Genomic DNA, 25,446 nt, shown 5'->3' with positions numbered 1-25,446 from the left:
TGCAATTTGACTTAATAAAGATAATCATTAAATGATCAAGGCAGTAAACAAGGCATATCCAACCAATAGCAAATATGAAATAATCTATTCACATAAGTGTGCAAACAACAGGGGAGACAAATGGTCCTTTTAAGGCTACTGATGACTTGAGAGGTCAAGGTTTAAAGTGAACCATTTACAAATTAATATAAGTTTATAGCCAAATTTGGGCATTCGGCACATTATGAAATCAAGAAACATTTTTTTGTCAATTTATCTGTCTGTGTTTAAAAGCTGTAAATAAAGCCAGGACTTGTGAGCAGGCCATCTGTGCCAGCACCTGTTTGAGGCAAATCTGATGTCTTCTCTTTGCAATCTGAATTTTTAATTGTTTCCCATAATTGAAGTTCTTTTCAAGTTTTTATTGCACTAAGAAAAATGAAAAAGAGAAATGAACGGGTTGAGATTGTTCCCAAATTGCTTTTGTTAAGAGGGAGACATTTAGAAATTTATATTATCATACTGCCCAAGTTTTGCCTCGTATTTCTTTTGACAACTAAGTGATCTGCTTAAAGAGCCAATATTCCTGCAGGCTTAGCTAAATTAAATGAATTAGGCTAAACAACTGGCAAACATTTATCTAGGCCCAAGCAAGGACCCAGTGAAATGCCAGATCAGTGAGAACTGACAGAAGCTGATAATACAAAGGAAATTTCTTCAAAAGAAGACATGTCCTTTAGCTTCTAATTTCTTTAGAATGAGAATTCATATTCCTTTAGCTTCTAATGTGTATGTAGGTACCCAAATTTTATCACTGATACCATGGCCTGCTTCCAATGTGAGTAGAGGAAGTCAGCAGCTTCTCCAAAACTCATGCTGATAACTAACGTTCCCCAGCAGCTTCTCTCTCCTCTACTCCCCTCAACCTGTCAGTGTATTGTTGGGAACTAAAGCTGGAAATTTCTTTTTGCATATACAGCCTCCATTGAAGCAGAGCCTCACCATCAAGGGGACAGTGGAATGGAGCCTGGAACTCACCAGCAAAGAACCTGGCTCCAAAGACAGGCATGAAAATGGAACTGCCCAGAGAGACTCGGCACCTGTGTTTTAGCAAAGCCTGACTGGAGCCATCTGGCAGCTTACCCTCATGAAAGCTGGGACTTGCACAGCATCCATTACTTATATTGGCAACTGTCTACATTTTGATTTGTTGGAACCTCTGTGTACTTCTGTGCAGGAGGAGATACAAACTCTGTAACCCTTTCATGTTGCTTTTTTTTGCTTCACAAATTAACTCCAAATATCAAATTTTGAGAAGTCGTACCCAAAGCTAGAGCAGAACTTTTTGTAATTATACCATGGTAATGATATATTATGTATGCCTTGTCTACATAATGCTTTCACTGTACCTCTTTTACACTTGAGCTACAAAATAAACAGCTTATCCTTGCTATTATCTTACATATTCTCTTTACATCACTTTTGCCTGACTTCAGGTATAAACAAGGTAGAAATTGGTTTTTATTACCACATCCTGATGAGGAAAGATATAGCTCCAAAGGCTTTTGAGTGATGGTATCCAATATTTAGACTGTAGAAAAAGATGTTGTGAGGAATATTTTTTTACATGATCCATGTTCCCCTTGAGAATCAACTTGTCCAAAACCATCAATCCTAAATCTGTTCATGTGAGGGTGTCTGTTTTTGAATCAGGCAAATAGATACCCTCACACACACACACACAAAATATCTCCAGAAAAAAATGCTTTTTTTTAAACAATCCTATTAAGAAGAAAATAAATTTTATTCATGGTGAAGTTTTAGGACTCTTTTGGGATTGCAATGTCATATGTTCAAATAGTCATTGAATACTTCCTATGCACTCGGCACTGCTATTTAGACAAGAAATTTAACCCAAGATTATACCAGCATTTCACCTAAACACATGAAACATGTTGCCTAGAAATCTCCATTTGGAAAGCCAATAAAGACAATCAACTGTCTGCCATGTTTGGTTTGTTTACCTGCTTAGATGTAGAATGGCCTCTAGAGCCCTTCACCATCACATTATTACATATGAGACCTGGACCTGGTGATGTGTGGGAAATAAATTATGATTGAGGAAGCTCATCCCCTTGTGGTTGAATTAGCATATGATTATTAAGCACACTGGGTTCCTCCATTTACTATGCTTAGACAAGTTATTTATATTTCTGACTTTCAGGTTTTTCATCTGAAATGATAAATACATTAGAGCTACCATAATAATGTGAGGCATTATTGTTATTTCTACTACTAATATCATTAATGGAATGATATTTTCTTTGTTCAACATCTTGAAGAGTGTTGGAAAACACTAAAGACAGAAATCCTGGCCTACTTTAAATTCAAAGTGTGGTTTTTAAGAAATTGGGTTCACAAACCTAGAAAGATCTCCTTTTTGTCCTTTGTATTTCTATGGATACAGGAGTTGAGTAGAATGAGGCGTGCTTAGTCATTCTTGGAAGACCTTAATTTATCCCCTCCTTTAAATGAACCCATGGTGCTCATATTTTATGTCTCTATCTTGCTTACCCTTCTCTCCTTACTTTTCCCTGTCCTTCCCTCTCCTATATCTCTTTCACAGAGAGCAGGATGTGGTCCTAGATCTGCACCTACACTTCTATTGCTCCCAGAGCAACATGGGGCTTGGGAATACAAAAAACTTTGCAAGGGTGGCTCTATGAAGGAAACCAAGCCTTGGAAGATTTACTCAGGGTTGACAGCAGCAAACCAGTTCAGTGTCCTTGAAATACATGACTTCTCCAGGAAAGGGGAATGAAGAAAAAAGTACTCACATGTGGTAGCATAAATGCAAAGAGAATCATTTCAGTTCTTTTACTCTCTCACAGACCCTAGCTGTATAAAACAGACTGACAACTAGTAAAATTTAAAAATATGTTTATTACATGGTAACATCTTGCTGTACACATATTATTTCTTGATAGCTAAAACTGTCATTACTTAGACATAATGATTAATCTCTAAATTTAAAAATACTAGAAAGCCCATGAGTGACAACTCATTATGTATTATTTGGCATCTGCAAAGTCGATAATGAAAGTAGCACTATTTTAAAAATAAAACTCCAAGAATATTTTCATATAAATGAAGTAGTAGGCAAAAAATGGAGAGAAATAGAAAATAATAAAATGCAAAATAATGGTAGTGAATTGAAGTTCTGTCCTCAATTTTAAACCTGAAAGTCACTAAATTTTCCCCCTAAAATATTTCTGAATAATAATTGTTCCTTACAGTGTGCTAGGATCTGAATGTTTGTATCCCCCCAAAACTCTTCTGTTGAAGCCTAATCTCCAATGCAATAGTATTAAAAGGTGAAGCCTTTGTAAAGTGATTAAGTCAAGAGAGCTCCACCCTCAGGAATAGGATTCCTGCTCTCCTGAAAGGCTTGAAGGAATCTGTTTGCCCCTTCCACCTTGTGAGGATCCTTAGAACACACCATCTATGAGGAAAGGGCCCTCACCAGTCAGTAAATCTGCTGGCACCTAGATCTTGGACTTGCCAGCCTCCAGAATTGTGAGCAATAAATTTCTATTGTTTTTAAATTACCCAATCTAAGGTATTTTGTTATGGCAGTATGAATGCACTAAAGCACAACGGTATCTCACATTCTACTTATTTAATAATTTTCACAAAGGTATCTCATTTATTCCTGGTTATATGCACAGAATAAGACATTACTACCCTTATTTTACCGATATAAAAACTGAGGCTCAAAGAGATTATGTAAATTGCTCATAACCACACTGCTACTAAACATTTGCCCAAGAATTGAATGAAACCTCTAGAAATGATGGTCCCATGTCTTCGAGAAGAAGATTACAAAGTAGGCCTTTAATGTCAAACAACTAAGGACCCACTTGTGTTTTATCTCTTAAGCCCGACTCTTCATTGCTATAAAGAGTGGAATAGGTTAGCAAATACTGAGAGAGACTGACCCTTGGAGAAAAATGTGTTGTTTATTTAAAGATCTGAACATTATAGGTTTGGAAAATCAGTCATCTGCCTGGAGAAAGAAAAGGAAAATAAGAAAATAAGAATGGTGCCTGATGAATGAGTTAGAAATACCATAATAACAATAGCCATAATAATTACTGTTATTAAGGAACAGGATTTCATTCAGGCACTTTGCTAGCAACTTTCCATAGATTGGTTCATAATTCTCAGGTGGGAAAGAGCTTGATCGTTATTTGGGTTCCGGTCAGGACATTCATCTGTGCTATGAAAATGAACAGAAAATGAGAGTCCTGAACAAAACAGGTGGATGTATGCTGTTGCTTTGGGAAAGAGTTAATTGTACGCAGAAAGGCACATAGGAAGAAGATTCTAACCTTCAGGTGATGTGGGTCTGAGAGTTGCAAGATGTCAACTGACCTATCTGAGAACTAGAGAAGCATGATGGCTGGCTTCAGAAGCAAGTTAGGGAAATATCTGCCTTACACATTGATTAAGCAACCATGTCTGAATTCAAGGGTATGGGGCAGTTGGGGGGATGGCCTGGGAAGCAGAACAACCCAGCCTGAGACAAATGGGCAAGCTGGAATCCAAAGTGCAGGCAAAAAGCGAAGAATTTCTAAAGGGAACGAGAAAGCTACCAGACCTGGCGGTGGTCCCAGCCAGATCCAAAATAAGCCAGTGTCAAGGCATCTGGATCTAATATCAAACCAAATAGTTTGAATGGGCCCAATCTCAAATCAGATCCAATGCAGCAAGAGCCCAACTAATATCACTTATATTTCACTGGAGCCTAAAATTACTATTAACATAAAAATTGATTTCTTTCCATTGTTTGTTCCGCATTGCAAACCACCTATCTGTTACTGTAGGTAACAGCAATAGACTATGCTTTTAAAAATACCTAAAGGTGTGTGTGTTTATATCAAACCAGCAATATGGGAGACAGCTAGGAAGTGGCATCCCACCTGGCAGATAACCTTAAACAGAGGAGTCCAGATTCAGAAGTAAGTAGTGCCAACCCATAATGGGAGCAAGTGGATTACATTTCTCATATTTGAATAAAAAAAGAGGAAAATGGTGGTAAATTGAAGATAAGATGCAGAGGTTGTATCAGGAGCAGGCCCGGGGTGCCTACAAATATGGAGGAGACCACGGGCACCAGGAGAAGGCATGGGGAAAGCAGCAAGAAGCCTAGGAGCCAGCCGCTCTCCTTGGAGCTGCCACTGTCCCCAGCTCCTTATCTCCCTGATGGGACAACTTTACCAAGTCGTGGATTTCCAGTGTGATTTAGGACCCTCCTGACACCCATTTAGCAAAAGATAAAACCAATGAAGGGAACAAATTATTCTGTAAGAGGTCTATGATGAGAAAGGTCTTCCTCACCTCCCATTGCTAATGAAAGACTATTGGTATCACTTAACAAAGGGCAGAGGGAATAAATCAGCACTATATCTGCTAGTTTCTTTCCAAATAGTAAGCTACAGAGCAAGTATCATTCCAGAAACCATTCCTATTCAATATAAGATTTTTCTTCCCTAATTGTGCTTAAACATATTGTATATAATTTACTAACATTTGTGGAGTGATTACTATGTGCCAGTTACCACTCTAAACATTTTATATATTTTTTCTTACTTTTCATTATCTCTCTTTTACAGACATCAAAAGCAACTACTAAATTACCTTTCCAATTTTTTATTGAAAAAAGAGAAACTTTTCACTAATACAAAGTGAGGTCATAAAATTAGATTAAGAAAAAATGAAATCCATAGTCTAGATCCAATTAGATTACTAAAGCCAATTCTCAGTAAAGGGCATCTATACTCCCAGACCTTGGAAGGCAAGGAACTGATCTTTATGGTAATCTAGGGAGAAAAAATGAAGAAGTCAGGAAAAAATCAGGGACAGGTCGATGATGGCTTTACCCAAATTTCTACAAAGGTAGTAAAAGGTGAATACTCAAATTCAGGCTTCTCATTGGTTTTGGTCCTTAAAGTCAGGTCTCAATGATCTTTTGCAAGCTTTGGGATAAGACAATACATACAAAAAGTACTCATTTGAATGGTACATTTTTTAAAAAATCGGATCATCTTATAAACCATGACTTTTTAAAATGTAGTTGTTATGCTTGTCATAAACATCTTACTAAATATTTATTGAATGAATACCAATTAAGAAAAAACTTTACTTTTACTTTCTAATAAAAAGCAAACTAAATACATGTTTATTTTTAAAATACTACCAAGCAATGTTTCCAGGCTTAAACATTATTTTTTCATAATACACTAAATAATACAGAATTATTAGCTAAGTATCTCAGACCAAATTATTAGGTAGAATCATATGAAACTGCTGACAACTTAATTTTACCTTTAGCAATTTCATATAGTTCAACCTAAAATAATAGTGATAAATAAAGAGTAGGTAAAGAAAAATCCAACACCAGAATGACCTAAAACCTCATTAATTTCTTCATGCAACATTATAGAAATGCCTCAGTTAATATATTGAGAAATGATAGCACTTGCCTAAAATTTAGTACCTGGCAGGCATGCCCATAGAATTTACACGTCTCAAACAAGTAGCAATTTCACAATGATTAGCATTTTGAAAGCTTGCCTCATTGTTCACTGATTTATTACAGATAAAAAATGTTTTTTGCTCCTTTTTAAAAACATAAAATCATCTTGAACCCCAAGCCATACCAGGATGCAAAAAGATGAGAGTTAGTCTTTAGGAATAAAGACAGTAGTGTGCTGGTAGTGGATGTGCCAGTAAATGTTTGAAAACCAGTTACCAGGGGAGAGAACCATATTTATATATGAATGTGTGAGTGTGTGAGTATGTGTATGTGTTGAATTTTACTTTTATAAAGGATATTGTGACAACCAAGTATAGAGGGGTTCCTGGAGAAACTCTGACCAGCCTGTGCACTGGGTGGAGTGCGCACTGGGGTGGAGCCTTGGGAATTTCCCTCTGTTCACAGGGTTGAGAAGCCTGGCCCCTCCTCCTCCTGGGTGGTACCTGGGATTCAATCTGCAAGGCAGCAAGCCTGTACTACCAGGACTCGCTCTGCTGAGAGTCCCTGTTTCCCTTTTTTTCCTTTTTGCTCAATAAATTCCATTTTTCTCACTCTTCAAATCATGTGCAAGCCTAATTTTTCGTGGTCGTGTGACAAGAACCCCATCTTCAACTGAACTAAGGAAAAGTCCTACAACAATATGTGGCACACATTATATAAATAATAATAAAATATACAACATTGTATTGTAAATTGCATATAGTTAGTTGATTCTTATACAATACTTTAGTTGATCATGGCCAAACTCTTGCATCAGCAGCTAGTATATGGTTATGCTAGCTGGCAAATGAGTATAGTTCCAACATCCATCTAATATCCAACAAATATTTGTGACATTTGTTGATTAATATTATTATGTATGTTAACCAATAAGACAAAAGTGAAACAATGAAGATTGAATATGTCAGACTTCATCTATTTGTCAGTGATGTGGGTGACTCTTTTCCTAAATCAGATAACAGTTTTTGATTACTGAAAAAAAGTTCTTCAATTTTTTTCTGCTATTCATTTTAACAGCTATAGACACTTTACACTTTTAAATGTAATCTAGGTTATTAGCATTTTCTCCATCACTTCTTTAAGTCTAGAGACAAATGGTCAAAAAAAATTTAAAAATCAAGCCCTGATTTATAGCATTTGCTGGTTTCTATGGGGTAAATACTACCATAACAGCCCATTTCAAGGTACCAGTATAGTCACTGAGGGAAGAGATGCACAATGGCACACTATTTAACAGCATTTCTACCACCATACAGACACAGTAGATACAAATAACCTTAAGAGCACAGACTACAGTAAAATGTAGTGAAACAGGCAGAAAGCAATAAATTTTCAGTATTTATCATCTTTGTTTTAATATAATTATTTAATTGTATGTTTATATAATTTAATTTTTAATAGTAGCTGTATTTAACAACCAGCTTGCAAATCCCTGATAACAACTGGCTCTCCTGAGCGGATTAGAGCTGGCTCCAGTACACTACCAGGAAATGAAAAAATTCACAACTCTGAAGTTATCTCTATAAATTTCAGTTATTTATTACATTGTTGCTAGCTATAACTAAAGCTGGCAGTGTCACTGAATCTATTTCGTAGCCTATGATTGAAGACAAAGGTATACAAATTTATCTAAGCTTTACATGGAGATATTAGAATCTAGCTCCAACTACAACAGACTGAAAGATTGTGGTCTATTAAAACTGTAGGAATAATTCTACCTACAGTAATTCTATAATTTTTATATAGAAATTTAAACTAAGAATATTCCATTTATTAGAAATTTTATTTAGAAATTTATTATAAGAACGTTTGTTTAGAAATTTATTCTAAGAACATTTAATAGTTTTTTAAAGATATTAAGTAATTAAACCCTAAGATATAAAGGTAACTACGTAAACTTTCCAGTTAATAATAAGCACCTCTAGAAAGCCAAAAATTTGCCATTTGATGATTTATAAGAACGTACCTCGAAGGCATACAAAATTCATTGCTAAAGGATCTCTCAAAGCTAAATCTTGCCTCTGGATATTTAAAAGAAGTTAGGTAGCATTAAGGCCAACAACAACATGTTTAAAAAGGTCTAATCATATTCCACGCTTCAGAGTGTAAGCTGATCAGTTGAAGAGCTGGAAAAGAACTGCCTACCCTTCCTATTTGCTTTCTGCCCAGCATATATAACATTTCACAAGTGAAAAGATGGATGGCAAAGGCAATTTCAACTTTTCTCTGAAGTACAGAGATCTACAGATAGGATGAAAGATTGAATGGCAAGCGATATTAACTCATTAGTTGTATTCCACATCCAAATACTTTCTCCTAAAGCACAAGATTCTGGCCACCAAGATCCATCTGTTCCTAATTTCTACTCTGCCTGCAGTTCCAATGGAAATGAAGCTCATCATATTGGTAGAAAGCCTCCTGCATGCCATATTCATTCCACTTTTTTTTGAAAATATAGCGATATTTTAAAACAACGCACTTTTTCACTTCTTTATACTTCCCCCAACCCCACGATAAAAGAATTAAATCAGCAAATATTGGGATTTCGTCTTACATAAGAAAGTGGGTTATTAAATAAGAAATAAAAGAGTAGCTTCACCTTTAATTGCCATAATTTCAAAAATATAAATTGTTAAATAAAATATTTGTGACATCAGTTATAATAAACTACTCATTCTATAACTTTCTAGCCATTAAGTAACCACTCTTTCCAAAAACACAACTAAAACAACAAAAAAAAAAGCCAGGGGAGACATAAAAACCAAAATATTTCCCATCAGCAGCAATATTCTAGGTAACAGTAGAACCATCAAACTCTAGTAGAAATACTGCAGATTCAATTCTCTTTTGTGATTTTTTTTAATAAAAAGCATTTTGTTTTAATTATTTGCACATAACCAGTTTTGCTTAAAAAATATACCACAGAAAATCTGCTAGTAGTGTTTTTCCAGCCAACAGTTACCTTTAATACTAAGAAGAGAAAACTCATTTCCAGAAATGCAGTGGCTGAGTTGCAATTCAGTTACTCCACCTTTTTCCATGACAACCTGTTTTATGTTATTCTGAAGGTGCAGCTGAGGGCAATGAATTAGAATCTCCCTTACCTGCTCATCTCTCTCTCTCTTTTTTTTTTTTCAGACGGAGTCTCGCTCTGTAGCCCAGGCTGGAGTGCAGTGGCGTGATCTTGGCTCACTGCAACCTCCCCCTCCCGGGTTCAAGCTTTTCTCTGGCCTCACCCTCCCAAGTAGCTGGGACAAAGGTGCGTGCCACCACACCCAGCTAATTTTTTGTAATTTTTTAGTAGAGATGGGGTTTCACCACGTTAGCCAGGATGGTCTGCATCTCCTGACCTCGTGATCCGCCCGCCTCGGCCTCTCAAAGTGCTGGGATTACAGGCATGAGCCACCGCGCCCGGCCTCATCTCTCTTAAAACTAAAAAGCCTGGGGGTGGGATGGGAGGATAGACCTAACCCTATCGGCCCAATGCTTAGTACTTCTTTCCACCATACCTTCATTTTCCATACCTCATGGAAACTGACCCTTCTCAGATTGCTCCCAATCATGAAATTTATTTGAAACAAAGGCAATGATACAAAAGATAGACATTCTACAGGAAACTCTGGTAAATCAATAAACTACAGATAGCATACAGTGCCTTACTTATTATTAAATAATAGGGTTAATATCCCATCTTGTATAATTATTCTTGGATCTATCACTATCATATATCAGAAAGCAGATTGGTTTTATTAGAGGTAAAAAATAATATGGAGGATTAGTTTGATTAAGTCATCATTTATATAGACTGGACACCATTTCACATACTAAGCAAACACTTTGTGATAGGAGATTTCAAGGCATTTATCATATCTTACTATTCTCCTCCTAATTCTGGCAAACCACCATGTTGAAAACATATTCACAGAGGTACTCAATAATCTATGAATCTGCTGACTCATCTATAATATTCAATTGTTTCATCATAGAGTTACTACTAAACCACCTCCATCAATCAGAATAGATGTATATGGAGTAAGCAAGTCACCGTGGCATTAGCAGCCTACAACAATTGCGGAAATCCTTCCAGCAAGACTGCAAACCTGTCCAACTGGATTAAAAATGTCAGTATGAAATGACTATGGCATATGAACTCAAGAAAAGAAAAAACATGGAGAAGGGTTAAAACAAAGATGACAGGAGACGGTGTAAAGGTGAGTGAAATAAGTAAGAGAAAGCAGCAGCCAGCTGGCCTCTGCATTACCATTATCAGGGTTGGTAAACATCCTACTTGCACTGGAGACTGTCTTCCCAATGTCAGCCAGGGACCGAAGGTTGGATTTCTTGGTTTGATGCCGGTGCTTCCGGAGCAAAGTGTAGGTCACCTTATCCTTAAGTTCAGGTTTCAATAGGCCTGTCTCAATCTGATGCTCAACAATCATCTCTGATACAAAAACAAAGCAAAACAAAAGCAAAAAACAAAACTCAGTCACAAGACCACAAAGTTATTTTTTTACTCTAACTTTATGGATGTCACCCTCAAATTTAATATCAAGATATTGTTTTCTAAATTTCTAATTTCCCATTTTATGTAAAAGATAAAGATACAGGGTACACAGATATGGGCATTGATGAGACAGATACAAATATTAGAGTATTCATTTTATGTTTTTTCAGGCCCAGTTATGGTGTATTCACATAAGTCAGATTATCCTGTAACATAATAAGTCAGTAATTTATATTTTTCAATTAAAAGGGTAAGAGTCAAAAAGTTCATGTACTCATAGCAAATATATATCAGAAATATAAATGATATTTAAAAACTTGAAGAGTATAGAAAATTAAAACTAATGAGATTGTTGATTTTTAAAATCTATTTTCCCAAATTCTTCTGTAACGTTATATGTACTTAATAATAGAATACAGTCAAGGGAAACAATATTTAATATCAGGTCATCTGAACACCAGTTAATCCAATGAAAGAAAGATTAAACTACAAAATTATGTTGTAGTCTTTTCTAAGAAAGGAGGCTTATTCTTATTGTTCAGATCCAACTAAAGACTTTCCAATATATTTCCATTGGGCATTTTAAAGTATAAACTGACTGAAATTTTTAATGAAACTTTAATATCTTAGTCTTACCAACCAAAAAAAAGTAAAGTTTCTATTACTCTTTTTTTTAGTACAATTTTAACCAGAAAGACGACTGTGTTTCATAGAAATTGCTCATAGGTCACTCTGCTGGAAGGTAAGTTCTTATGCCAATAGAAAATAAGAAACCCTCTTTCTCAGAAGTCAGCATGTCAGCAGTATAGCATAAATGAAGCCTGGTGCATTCTGCTCTACATCTACATGACAGGCCAACATTTATCTCCAGCCAGAATGGGGCTGAGGACAAAACATTACAGAATCTGTGCAAGACATGCATTGGTAGGAGTCTGTCTCGATGTATGCAAGTAGACCTTTTGTCCTCTGCACAGAATGATAGTAATGGATCCCATGGCTCCCTTTCTGGTACATGGATGCATCTAGCACACATTGATATTTTCCACTTGGGCAAACCTTAATATATAAATGTAAAGAAACAAACAATAACTATTCTTTTCCAAAAGCCGGCAAGAAAATTGATGGGTACTGGTAGGATAACAACATCTCCCAAGGATTCCCACTTCTTTGTAAAGAGAAGTTACAGATGTTCAAGGAGTTTTGCTTGGGCATGACTGAATTTCTCAAAAGTCCATCTTCTAAACACTCACAAATTGGCCTCACAGCCTATAGCTAGAAACTGGCAATTTACACAATGTACTATCAACTATTTGGAAGCCAAGCAGAGGCTGAATCCAGGATTTTCCATCACATGCCTCACAGAGGTGCCATAACTGTCACATAACATGGGACCACTTGGTAGGGAGTCTGGGCAAGGCAGGAAGAGTTTCTCCCATAGAAATGTTTTGGTTTAGAGTGGTTTTTAGCTCTGAGTATTTTAAACTACACAAACCCCACTCAGCAAAACTATCAGAATTGATCCTGTAATTACAATTAAACCTCTCTTCCACAGTAAATAATCAGGTGCCTACAAAACACAACCCCTCTACTTTTCCTTTAAGTCCTTTTAAAGTGGAAAGTCCATTTTACAGAAGAACCAGAAAAACAAACAAACAGTCCCACCATGTCTGCTATGAGTGTTATCAAACTCCTACTCTAATTTCAGGGTTATAGACTAAAGTGTTTCTTATCTACCCTTCCTGGCAGGGCCTCCCTCTATTCTCACCCTCCCTTGAAATTTCAAACCAATCTTTATGTATGCACAGCCAGTCCTCTGTTACTAATGCCTGGAAATCACCAGTTAGAACAGTTGTTAAAACATCTGTGTAGCTTTATGTCCTTCATTAAGTTTCCATTAAAATGGCCAACATTATAGGGATCTCTTTAAGCATAAACTACAAAATCATTCAAAGGAAAGTGGGGCAGTAACATTTCACAGCTACACTGAAATTAAGCCTTCAGTGTTCAAAATCCCACAGACGCTACCAATTGGGAGAGAATGTGCCAACATTAGATGATAGCAGAGCTGAAAGGAACTTCATGGAGCATCAAGTTCAACCTCTTGCTATGCAGATGAGAACACGGCCACAGACTGACTTGCCCACAGACGTGGACTGATTAGAGGCAAAACTCCCATATAAAACCAGGTTTTCTGACTCTAAGTTTAGATCTTTCTCCATGTCACACAGTATTTTTCTTTATTTAAAAACTAAGCTCTAGAGAAAAAAATAATTGATATACACAGAGCTTTTGCAAACCAAGAGAATGATGGCCATGTGACAGAAGAATGGACAAAGATCACAAACATTCTTAAAAGATATACAAAGGGCCAAAAATATATAAATAAATATTCAACTTCAAGATTAACTAAGATAATATACATTTATTATTGAATCAACCCCCATGATGTGAAAGGTATTCAATGGACAATTCCATTTCTGATGACAATGTTGCAGTATTGACTAGGAATTACAAAAGCTCTGTAATACGTTCCGGGTTATTTAAAAATGAACATGCATTAGTTTTGTGACTAGAAAAAAAGTTATTGCCATTTTGAAAGTGTAAAAGGTACAAAAAGTAAGAAACAATAGGACCAATACATCTGCCAACATGCACAGCTCAGGAATGCCTTTAAATATAAAAATAAGACTCCAAAAATAGAGCTACATTTTCCCAATTCACTTCCCATCATGGTAAAATACCTGAAATGGCTTATAATTTTTTTAACTTAAAAGGGGAGGAAAATTCCCATAGACTCGGCTTCAAATGTGAATGACACTCTTTAAATGCAGAATTACAATGAGGATACTAATAATAAAGCTATTAAAATAATCTGTGAAAATGATGTTTTATCCTTTATAATACTTTAAAGATAAATTTTTCTATTAACATTCAGTAGGGGTTCTTCGTGAAAAAATCAAGTAGAGGTCCTGAGAAGAATCAAAAATAGGCTGAATTTTTTATGTAAGTGTGAGAAGTAACACCTGCTTAAACAGACGCGCACCGTGGTGCAGGGCCCTCACATGGTATGGCGCTGTCTTTGAGCCTGCAGGGTGAGATGCCTCTCAGAGACAGGCTGGTGAGGGGTAGCAGGTGGACTGCAAAGGAAGATGAAAAGCAACTATTGTTTGTTTGATATAATCATGCTTGCTATTATTTCTTTTTCTTTTCATTTGTTGATATAAAATTGGGGTGTGTGGGGAGATGCATCTTAAGATTTAGCTGTGCATAATTCTCAACTCAGAAGCATCAGCATGATTTGGGACAAAACAACTCCATCTCACCCACTGCTACAAAAGGATTTTTTTAAAAAACAAATAATGACTATAACTTCTCAAGTTACTGTGCCATCGTCTGTCACTTAGATGAAATAAGGGCTCCATTTCCTTCATGTTTTATCCTCTGTAGGGTTTTGATTATTTCGGAGGATTAACATTTTTTAGCTAGTGACACTCTTTCAAACATGCTCTTCTCCCCACTTCTGGAAATCTGGCCCTTTTCCTCCTCTTTGTTTTACTTATGATGTGTTATTTGTCCCTGAACTGTTTTTCTGTATTATCAGCTCCAGAATGACAGCACTGGCTCTCTGACCGCTTGCCCCAGGAACTGCAGAGCAAACATATTAGTGAGTGATGATACCTCAAAGTGACCTAGTAGTGTCAAATTTTAACATGTAATGACAATTTTTCAAGTAAATGCATGGAGGTTAGAGAAAAAGTTCACAGCCAATAATAAAAAGTAATGAAAAATCGAAGGGAAACCACAAAATGCTTGGCTAACCTCTCTTACATGTAGTAAGTACCAAAACATTCTCTCTTTGGCCATTGGCTAAAGACGTTCCAGTATAATCTGGTACTCTCTCTTCTACAACATGAAAAGGGTCAGTTAGTTGCTGAAGACCAGAAGCTCCTTAAGACGGCTCTTCCTCGTGATGAAGATCCCAAAGACAGTTTTACAGAAACATCCAAGTGTGTAATTCAACTTTTAACTTTCATCACCCTTGCTGATCAGTTCCAAGCACAGCAGAGATGCTGTTCAACTGTTTCCAACTCTCTCTACCACACCATTTGGAATCTTGTCTCCTGTTCATGAAGTCACTGAGTGTCTCTCTATCTGACTCATTTCTCTACACTCTGCTAGGTGACATGCAGAAATATCTGGATAAACTATTTATACTGGGATAGACATGTAAGTAGACAGCAAATACATCTGATGATCTTATTTAATGCTCATAACAACCCTGAAAGGTCCACCTTCATCTTCTTTTTATAGATGAGGGAATGAAGACTCCAAAAGAGTTCAGTAACTGGCCTTGCCCATGGTCATACATGCTAATAGGGCTAGACTTTAATTAAAACCCCAACATTAAATCCAGCATTCCTTCTTCAACATCACTCTGTATCTCATGGGAATTAATATATGACATCTTCCCATAGAGTAAGTATATATTTAATAGAGGACAAACCCTGAGCACAGTGGCATGAATCCCTAAGTGGGGAAACTTTAGGCAGTAATGATCATCTATGGTAAAAAATTGTTTTTTTTTTAAATAAGGGAATCTTCCCCGTGACCCTTATTCTCCTCCTAGACTGCCTATACTCTGCCAAGTCATGATTTTCTTCTCCAGTTTGCCCTACATTTATGCACATTTGATTTATTTTCAACTTGTGTAATTTTTGACATCTTTGCTCCAGGTTAGTTCTTAAGGTCTGAGAATGCAGAAATTATAATTTTCACTCAAAAACTGGATTGATTTTTGCCAATCATTATACTTTTCTGGATAACAATCTTTCTTGCAGCTTTTAATAAATGAAAAAAGACAATGGAACAGATGGCCCAGAAAATCATTCTTTCTGTTTGCTTCTGTCTTTGTAGATGGGTTCCGATCTCCCTGGGTACCATAATCCAAGATCTCTTCTCATATATCAGATTTCCATTTTCAGCTTCACCTGCCTTGTTCAATATGAAAAATGCTATATAAAACTGTTTCCTCCATTATTTTCTAACTACATATGCAGATTTGTACCTATGTTGACATGTACCTTGTCTCATTTACAAAGTGGTAGATTTGCAAACCCTGATTTCAAGGCCTAGAACAGTGTCTGGCACATTGTAGAAGCTCGTGTACTACTGCTGAATAAATGTATAAAATAATTATTTCTGTCCATCCAGCATCTTTACGTAAGTCCTCTCCCTTCTCCACTTGTATTTTTAGTGGAGGCAGGGGTGGGGGTTTCACCATGTTGGCCAGACTGGTCTCGAACTCCTGACCTCAAATGATCCACCCACCTCAGCCTCCAAAAGTGCTGGGATTACAGGTATGAGCCACCATGCCCAGCAATACTTTTCCTTTTTAGTTATTTTTCATTTTATATGCACAGATTTACATTCACTTTCACTTATTAGCATAAGATTAATATTATAAATGGAGCCTCTTTATTCATCCATCCTTGGTTATATTGGACTGGAAGTCCAGACACTAGATTTCTAGAATTCTTTGATCTTAGACTTGCACTGAGTTTCTCTGGACCTCAGTTTCATCATCTGTAAAGTAGGACTTAAATCATCTGTAAGAAGAGAAGTAGTCTAGTTCCTGGGTTAGGGTTGATTGTAGGCAGAAGTCAAGCCCCTTCAGCTGCATGTGAAGAAAGGCTGGGTGGGACAGGGATCCAGCAAGACATTACGGGTAAGTGATTGAGTCAGGTCACATTGGTGCCAAGCATCATTTGTATCACCACCATCAAAGTCACTGAACTTCATGGTGCAGGGCAGCTTTGGCTTCCTTTGTAGTCAGTACTTTGTGCATTGAATGCTAACTCATCATGCTGAACACCTTGGGCACACACCACTGCATTCCAAACTGGAGCCATTGTTTCCATTTTCTATCAGTGGCTTGGCCTAAACTGCCATATTATCCTTCAGATCTAGGTGTGCCAAAGATCATGCTTTTTCTTAAAAAGAAGTGCGGGGGTTCCACTTCTTATTCCTAGGAAATTCCATAACCAGGTGAGCACTGGACCTGTAGGGATGGCTGCACTTTTCCAAGGGGTCTGCAGTGTGCCTACCCTGGGATTATGGGGAAGAAGATGTGGATCAAAGACCTGCAGAAGGTGACCAGTGTAATATTCTTGTCTAGTTTTAGACTTACTGCAAAGTTTCTTTGCATATCTGTAGACAAAAAGCTTATCTATGACATCCATTTCTCTATATTATAGATAATATGAATGCTGCAGCATTTGTGTTGGAAGAACAGATTAGCTGTCAAGTGAGGCATATGTCTGGCTGATGTATATATACTTGGTTCTTTTTCAGAGAGCTTGTTAGTTAGATTTGCAAAGAAGCCCCACACTTTTCATGCATCTAAAGTACATAAGGTACAAGTGGCAGGCACCTGTAATCCCAGCTACTCGGGAGGCTGAAGCAGGAGAATCGCTTGAACCCAGGAGGCAGAGGTTGCAGTGAGCTGAGATTGCGCCACTGCACTCCAGCCTGGACAACAGAGTGAGACTCTGTCTCAAAAATAATAATAATAATAAAATTAAATTAAAACATTGAAAAGCATAGGGAAAGGATTGAGAAGCAAAGCTAGAAGGAAATATTCCAAAATGCCAACAATGACCGGAGGAAGATGTTATGGAAGACAGTTTACTATTTTCTTAATATTTGTGTATTTTTCAGATTTTCTTGCAATAAATCATACTAATGTTATAATGCAAAAAGAGAGAATAAATGTTATAAAACATTTAACTTTGCTTACAGTACTAGTCATCTGCCTTGATGGAGACGTGTGGATAGGGAAAGCCGAAAAAAATAATATAAACTTCAAACAGCATACTTACCCACCAACTGTGGGAGAGAAGAAGCCTCCCGATCAAGCATGATGGATCCTTTCTCCATACATGTCCTCAGCTCAAATAAACTATGAAGGGACAATGTGGCCACATGGGGCTTGCTCCATCTTTCCCCACCCTGTTCCACTTTTTCTTCAAACTTGATCCACCTAGGAAGATGAGATTAGTGAAGAGCAATTAAAAGTGTTCTAACTTCCTCTAGAAATAGCAGTCTCAACCCCTCCATCTTCACCCCTTCCAGCACTTCCAAAATGTCTCTTTTTGTGGAGTATTAATAGCTTATTAGATCATTAATTACATAATCTTCATAAATACACCCAAAGAGAAGCACTAGACTGCTCCTTCCCCTGAAGTTAGAGAAGAAAAAAGCAAAGCAAGAGAAGCCAAAGCATCCTTGGTTTTATATCTGCCCATATGTAACCATGAGATCCTTAAGACCAATTATTTAACTAAATTTTTTAATAAGGTAGAAAAATGTGCATTTCAAAATTCTCCATGTGGGTACAGCCTACAGTGCATAAAAATAGCCACCACTATGAGGATTCTGTTATGATTTCACGAGGCAAGTTTAAATAAGGTGAAATATCAGTGATGAACCAATATTTATCTCAGACATAAAAAACAGGATGTGTGAAGTGGCAAGATGAATGTAAAATTTCGTTTTATTGATGCTTAAGGAAGACCGGCATGTTTTGTTGTGTCTTCCTTTAATATACATATCTCAGCTGATGCATATTCCCCTCTTATTGTGATTTTAAAAGCTTTACCCTTCAAGTCTGGTTCCATGTGTGTTTAAATACACACAAGCTCGGTGAACAACAGATTATTCTGATAATACGAGATCTCCTATTAACCTTAGCGATGGAACAACCCTCTTTTCTAGCTTCTGCTTTCTAAGACTCCCAGACATTTTGATAACTTAGCAATATATAGCAATAAAAAACCTTAATGGAAATAAGAGCAAAACACATTTGACAGACTTTATATCCCACATATTACACAAACAGACACTTCCTACACTGTTAAAGGAAAATGGTAAAGCATCATCGTTTTGCTATTCATCATGACACTAACAAAAAGGCTTCTTTCACTTTAAATCTTCTGACAGATATTGAAAGAGATAAAGATGGAATAAAAATTGTTTTTCTACATTCTTCACCCAAAGGTTTAATGATTGAAAAATGTTTTCCTAGAGAAAGCTAAACGCTCACCTAACTCACTAAAGATGAGAACAAAGGGCAGAGATCAGAGGAAGCTCTACATAGGGTATTATTTATAGACCTCTTACCACCCCCAGAGGACGGGAAAAAAAACACATTAGTAGACCAGGAGTGAAAATAGATCAAGCGATCAGCCCACAATGTCAAAGAAAATTTAGAATTTTAATCAAGCCCAGCACCCATATGTTTCAGAAGTATTTTAGCTGTATCTAAAGACTTTCCCCCCATGCGCCTCTCAGGAAGGCTCTCACAGCCAGGCAACTCCCATGTTAGTGGTAACCTTGTATCAACCTTACTCACAATTCTAAGACCCTCCTTCTTCTCCCTGTATCCTCCCCAAAAATGCAGGAAGGGAGATTTTTACTGTTTATCTCATGGTTAAAAAGTCAACGATAGCACCAAAGAAGTTCTGAAACTTCAGAACTGGACTTGGTTTATTTCTACAAAAGTAGCTGTGACATCTTCCAAAACAGAATGAAAGACTTCTAGTGTGTGTGTGTGTGTGTGTGTGTGTGTGTGTGTGTGTGTGTGTGATTAAATTAGTATTTCTTCACTTTGGTTCAAGTTAGACCAGAGAAATAAAAGGAACTGGGAGAAAAAAATGACAATTTTATATCACACTCACAGAATTCTATGGGTTTAACCAAAACTGTAAAAGGTAATAAGGTGATTAGAGTTAGTTTGAGACTAATTTATTTTTGATGGAGAATGTTACATTGGTTAACTTTAGGTATATCATCTTTTCATGCTTGCTCATAGAATTGCTAAGCATGTTTGTTGGTAATAGGCATATGAATCATATTTATATATGATGCTATAATTTATTGCTCAAGATAAGACTCTAGAAAAAGGAAGATATCATCATATATGAAAGCAAGTCAGAGTTATCTAGAATTATATCATCTATAAAGAGTGTAATGACTCCATGATTACTCTTGAATTCCTAAGAGTATGCTTATTTTCTGAGTGATAGAATATTTGGTCATAGAACTTAAGCCCAAGATGAATGACACAGGAGGGCAGCTAGAAGCCCTATAAAGGGGAGTGTTTTACAAGGCCTTTACTTCCCTCTTATCTTTCCTAAATGAGCCCCCACTTCTATCAGCTGCCAACAGCCTGTACTGCCAATTTTATTACTTAAAAAAAAACTAAGCCTCACTTATATACAGTAGTTCTTTTCTGCCATCATCCTCTCTATGGTCTGAATGTCTGTGTCCCCACAAAATTCATATATTGAAATCCTATCCCCCAAGGGAATGGTATAAGGAGATGGGCCCTTTGGGAGGTGATTAGATGGATTCATGTCTTCATAAAAGAGTCCCCAGACAGCTATTTAGCCCCTTCCACCATGTAAAGACACAATGATATGGTGCCATGTGTGAGAAAGCAGGCTCTCACCAGACACTGAATCTGACAATGTCTTGATCTTGGATCTCCCAGCCTCCAGAACTATTAGAACTAAATTTCTGTTGTCTGTCTACCCAGTCTATGGTATTTTGTTATAGCAGCCTGAATAGGCTCAGACAATCCTCAACTGTCCAAATAATATAAGTTTAATAAGATTTTATTTAAAAAGAAAAAGAAGCAAAACCATTGCAGTTCTTTGTGGTCCATCTTTTATTTATTCCTCTCCATAGTTTATATTGTAGGCAACCTGGTTAAACTTAAATATGACTTTGAATACATTTAAAAAGTGCATTTGCAAAACATAAATCCAAACTAGGGTGGATTTATGAAATAGTATTACTCACCCTTCTGGATTACACCAGCTCTTTAGGTCAAGATTTAACCATAAAGGAATGGAAATATAAATTCTCAAAACTAGCCAGTTCCTTAAAATCTATATTTATAAGGGATAAATATTATCTCATAGCTCAGTTTAGCATTTATTTTACTTTAAGTTCAGTAAATATTGAATATTTTGATGATGTCATATTACAGCACAGCTACAGCATAAGGAGAACTCTGGAAAAATGCCTATTAAATTCCTTTAAAATGTATTGCTCTAATTGTTTAAGGAACTGATTATACTTCCAACAAATGCATTTGGACATAAACTACTGGCTTTCCCATTTCAATAGATCATTTTCAGGTAGTTTCATTCCAGAAATGGCACATGCTTTGTCTAGCCTCCTCGCATATCAAGGACAAATCTGGATTTAGAAAAAAAAAACAAAAACTGAAAACTACTCAGTTCAAATCAGAGCCCATTAAAGAAAAGGCTAAGGCAAAAGTACCAAAGTTCACCCTATTCAAGTGCCAATGAATCTGCAAAGGTGCTTTAGAACCATGCAATTACGTTTAAAAAAAAAAAAAAAAAAACAGACTTTTTACTGTAAAGTATACTAAAAGCCACTATCCCCCCTTCATAATAACTACAAATAACTACATATTTGCAATAAGTTTCCCACTTTCTTTTTGCTTCAGTACTTGACTGTTACAGAAAAATTTGTTTCAGAAGCAGGCTTTTTAAATACTTGCAATTACCAAACTGTTTTAACCTTGGAGGAGGTGTTTATTAGGTGAAGTTTATTCCAAGGTCTTAGAAGAATAATGATAAAATACTTTGCAGTTTAAGACATTTTCAGTGACTGCCAAACAAATAACATTTCATTCGTTTGTTGAAGAAAAAGAAGATCCACTGGGAATCACTGAATTTTGCAACTTTCCAATCATATGATTAAATATAATTAAGAAAAAAACAAGACCTCTAACTTAATAACATATCAGTTGTACGGTGGAAAACAGACATGACCTTTACACTAAATAAATTCCAGCTACGTACAACTATTGAAATGATGATAAATTTCTTGCTAACTAACAAGTGCCTTATCACACTAAAAGAAGCCAACGCTAGTGTGTACCTGGGAAAAATGAGGTTTTTAAGGAGAATTCTTAAAATTCTAGATCCATTATTAAAGTTATTGTACACAACTACATGGACATAACTATATATGATTACATAGATGATTAAATTCCTTGAGTCTTTTTCTTACAGAAAAATTAACTTGGCCTGAAATAGAATTTCCCAAAGTAATTCAGTAGAGAAAAGACAGAGAAGTCAGTGGAGACTGGGAGAGAGTAGTCTTTGCCCAAACCCACAGTATAAGTGCACATGTTGGTGCTTGATGGCCATACCCTTAAATCAGGTATTTCAGAGGTGGCTCAGGTAAATCTGCCAAGCAGAAACACAAGTGGGTGTACATTTGTGGTGTCCAGTTGGAAGTAAAACATCAATACCCCTTTCTTTTGTTGGCTTGTGTTTGTTGAAACTTGTGATGGCTTTCCTTTATACCCAAGTTTGGCAGCACAGTTTGAATTACACTGGGGGAGTTATCTTTAACAAACATTCATATAACAGTGGTTAAGTCCAGCACTGTCCATCTGAAAATTCACTGAAGAGAAACTGACAGCTAATAATCATTTTTGCAGAGATATCCCTATTCAAATGAATAAAGAATTTGGGCAGGGAAAAAAAAGTCCCTTTCTCCTGACTTTGGGCCATCATCAAACTTGGATCATGAATTATTCTTTTACCAGTTTGGTTTATGAACCCATTAGCTGACACCTAGTCACCTAGACATTCTTAACGGAAGCACAGGCTTCTTCACCAATTCCAAATGATTTTTCAGGTCTGATAAGTCTACCCTTTTTACCGTATTCAACTGGTGCTCTATTTTGGAAGAACCACTGAAAATTCAAAGTTCTAACTTTTAGGAAAAGGAAGAACAGGTGAAAGATGTAAAAGGGATGGTGATGGAGTTGAGAGTTACTTTAAACTTCATATAAATAAATACTTAATCTTGTTCATAGTATAACTACTGTGCTTTCCATGACTTAAAAGGGGACATCTCCCCCTATTATTGAAACAATTCTCATTTTTTTCAGGCACAGGGCCAACCTGAAATTCCTGAAATAGTACTACAGCCATAATAATGCTGATGCATTATTATGCTGATCCTACAAGAATATCCTAAACTGAACTTCAGATCTACTCTCCCTACAGATTTCCTCATCTCAATAATGTGTAGGAAATCATTAGCCATCTCAATAATATGTAAGAAATCATTAGCCAACTGAAAAGTATAGGTCTTAAAAGAGAAAGAAGGATGATATTGAGTTCTGTGGGCTATAGATTTATAATAGAACCTACATGGAGCTGGAGAAGTCCGGAGAGTTAGCTCTCTATGGAATAAAATAGGCTATCAATTGCGGCTTTCACAGAAAATCAAAATATTATCAATTTATAAGTTGGCCAGAAAAGGATTCATGTCACATCTTCATATATAAAATGGATTCCTTCTAAGCATTAAACTTTTATTAGTCTGGTAGGTCTGAGGGTTTTTAATGGGGGGAAAAAATCTATCATATCTGGAAACTGGACATCACAAATGGAAGTCAAAAATTACTGCAAAAACATTCTGAAAGCAGGGTATGTCCCAGGTAGTAAAGGTTACTGAAAAGCTGCATATTTCCGGAAGCATATTCACTCCACGCCTCTCCCAAGAACGTAGGTGGAGTAGCAAACCAAGAATCAAGGTTCTATTTCTCTATTCATTGATTCTATTAACCAGTCTTTGTTGAGCATGACCTGTGTGCCAGGTAGTTTCAGGCACTAGGAATATAGTGGCAAAACAACTGAAAATTTCTGCCCTCACAGAGCTTTAATTCTATTGGGAAGAGACAATAACAACATATATGGTATGCTAAATGATGACAGGTGCTAAGGACAAAAATAATGAAAGATGAGGGATAGGAAGTATTGGGGGAAGGTTTCAATTACAGATAGGACAACCACTAAGCAGGTAATATTTGAATGAAGACCTGAAGGAGATGAGGACATGAGCCATGCAGATAACTGTAGGGGTTCAGGGAAGACAGAACATTTCAGACAGAGGGAACAACAAGTCCAAAGTTCCTGACAGATTAGCATGACTGGCCAGTGAGGCTCAAGCAGAGTGAAGCAGAGGAAATGAAAAGGAAGACAAGGTCGAAGAGATCATGGCAGATAGTTCATATAGGAAGTAAGAGCAGGTGCAAAGAGATCAGCTAATTAGGAGCCATCTGCAGCAATCTCAGTGAGAAATGATGGGATGAACTAGAGTTGTAGCAGTACTGAATGTGAGATGTAGTGAGATCTCTGAATATATGAATATCTTTAAGGGTAAAATAGAATTTGCCAATTGGTCAGATATTGGGTGTAGAGAAAGACAGGAATCAAGGAAGACTCCAATGTTTCTGGCTCAGGAACTAGAAGAATGGAATTGTCTATTGAGATGAGGAAATCTTTAGGAAGAGTAGATCTGAAGTTCAATTTTAGACATGTCAATTTTGAGAATCCTATTAGCCCTCCGATTAGTTGATTCCAATTAAATAAGGAATTATATCTGTGCTTTTATAAATGCAGATATCATCAATATATTAATGAACTAGTTTGAAACTTTAAACATAGGTCCTCTTCTAAGCTTTATCAACGGCATGCTGGGTACCTTGGGTCTTTCATTCCATAGCTGTTTATCAGTCAGAAAGAGAAGAATTATACAGAACCCTGATTTGGTCAATTAATATTTCTAAGAAAGTATTATATTCAGAACAACTGTGTCGAAGGCAATCAGTTCTCAACCAATCACACATTAAACAAACGTTTATTAAGAGCCTATTATGAATCAGACACTGCCAGGAACTAGAAATATGATAGTGAACAGACATGGTAGTCTCTGTCTACAGATAAATTAATGTAATGAGGGAGACCATATGAAAACAATAATATCACATACATAATGAATTAATCGACAGCAATTATGGTAAGCGCTATAAAGAGAAGTTATACAGCATGGACTTGACACACGATACACTCCCAACACTCTTCCTCTCCAGCAGTAGGGTGTTTTGGGGACAGACTACATCAGCAAAATGGCACATGTGCTCCCAAGGAAATAACATCTCTAAGGATGGTAAAGTAATCAAAACCATCTTAATCTTTAAAAATCTTGAGTGAAAATCCTATGCTCCTATCATTCAATGTTGAATTACCTATACAATGAACTATAATCTCTCTACCTTTCTGGGACCAGGGATTATGTAAAAAAGGTATGGTCTGCATTTGACTGAAATGAAAAACAGAAAACTACACCTGAATTACACTCTATGATAACAACTCACAAAGAACTTCAAGATGAAAATAAGAAAGTCAAAGTAGTCTTAGCTGAGTATAGCAGTATACACACACGAATGAAATTTTAGAGCTATGAAACA

At 36.5% G+C, this 25,446-nt stretch overlaps 1 protein-coding gene across 2 annotated transcripts in view; it reads right to left on the bottom strand.

Moving 5' to 3' along the window:
* The window catches only part of SLC4A4 (solute carrier family 4 member 4), a 385,603-nt gene that overhangs the window by 192,636 nt on the left and 167,521 nt on the right, over nucleotides 1-25,446 (bottom strand). For both annotated transcript variants that reach the window (XM_024246262.3, XM_054554039.2), the window contains 2 exons: nucleotides 17,960-18,120; nucleotides 10,839-11,018 (listed from right to left, as the gene is read on the bottom strand). In XM_024246262.3, the coding sequence (XP_024102030.2) occupies nucleotides 10,839-11,018; nucleotides 17,960-18,120 (341 nt within the window). The remainder of the gene's footprint in view (nucleotides 1-10,838; nucleotides 11,019-17,959; nucleotides 18,121-25,446) is intronic.

This window comes from Pongo abelii, chromosome 3, assembly GCF_028885655.2.
Source record: "Pongo abelii isolate AG06213 chromosome 3, NHGRI_mPonAbe1-v2.0_pri, whole genome shotgun sequence".
Lineage (NCBI taxonomy): Eukaryota > Metazoa > Chordata > Mammalia > Primates > Hominidae > Pongo > Pongo abelii.
The sequence above is the reverse complement of the archived record's forward strand: the minus strand, read 5'-3'. Positions and strand labels throughout refer to the sequence as shown.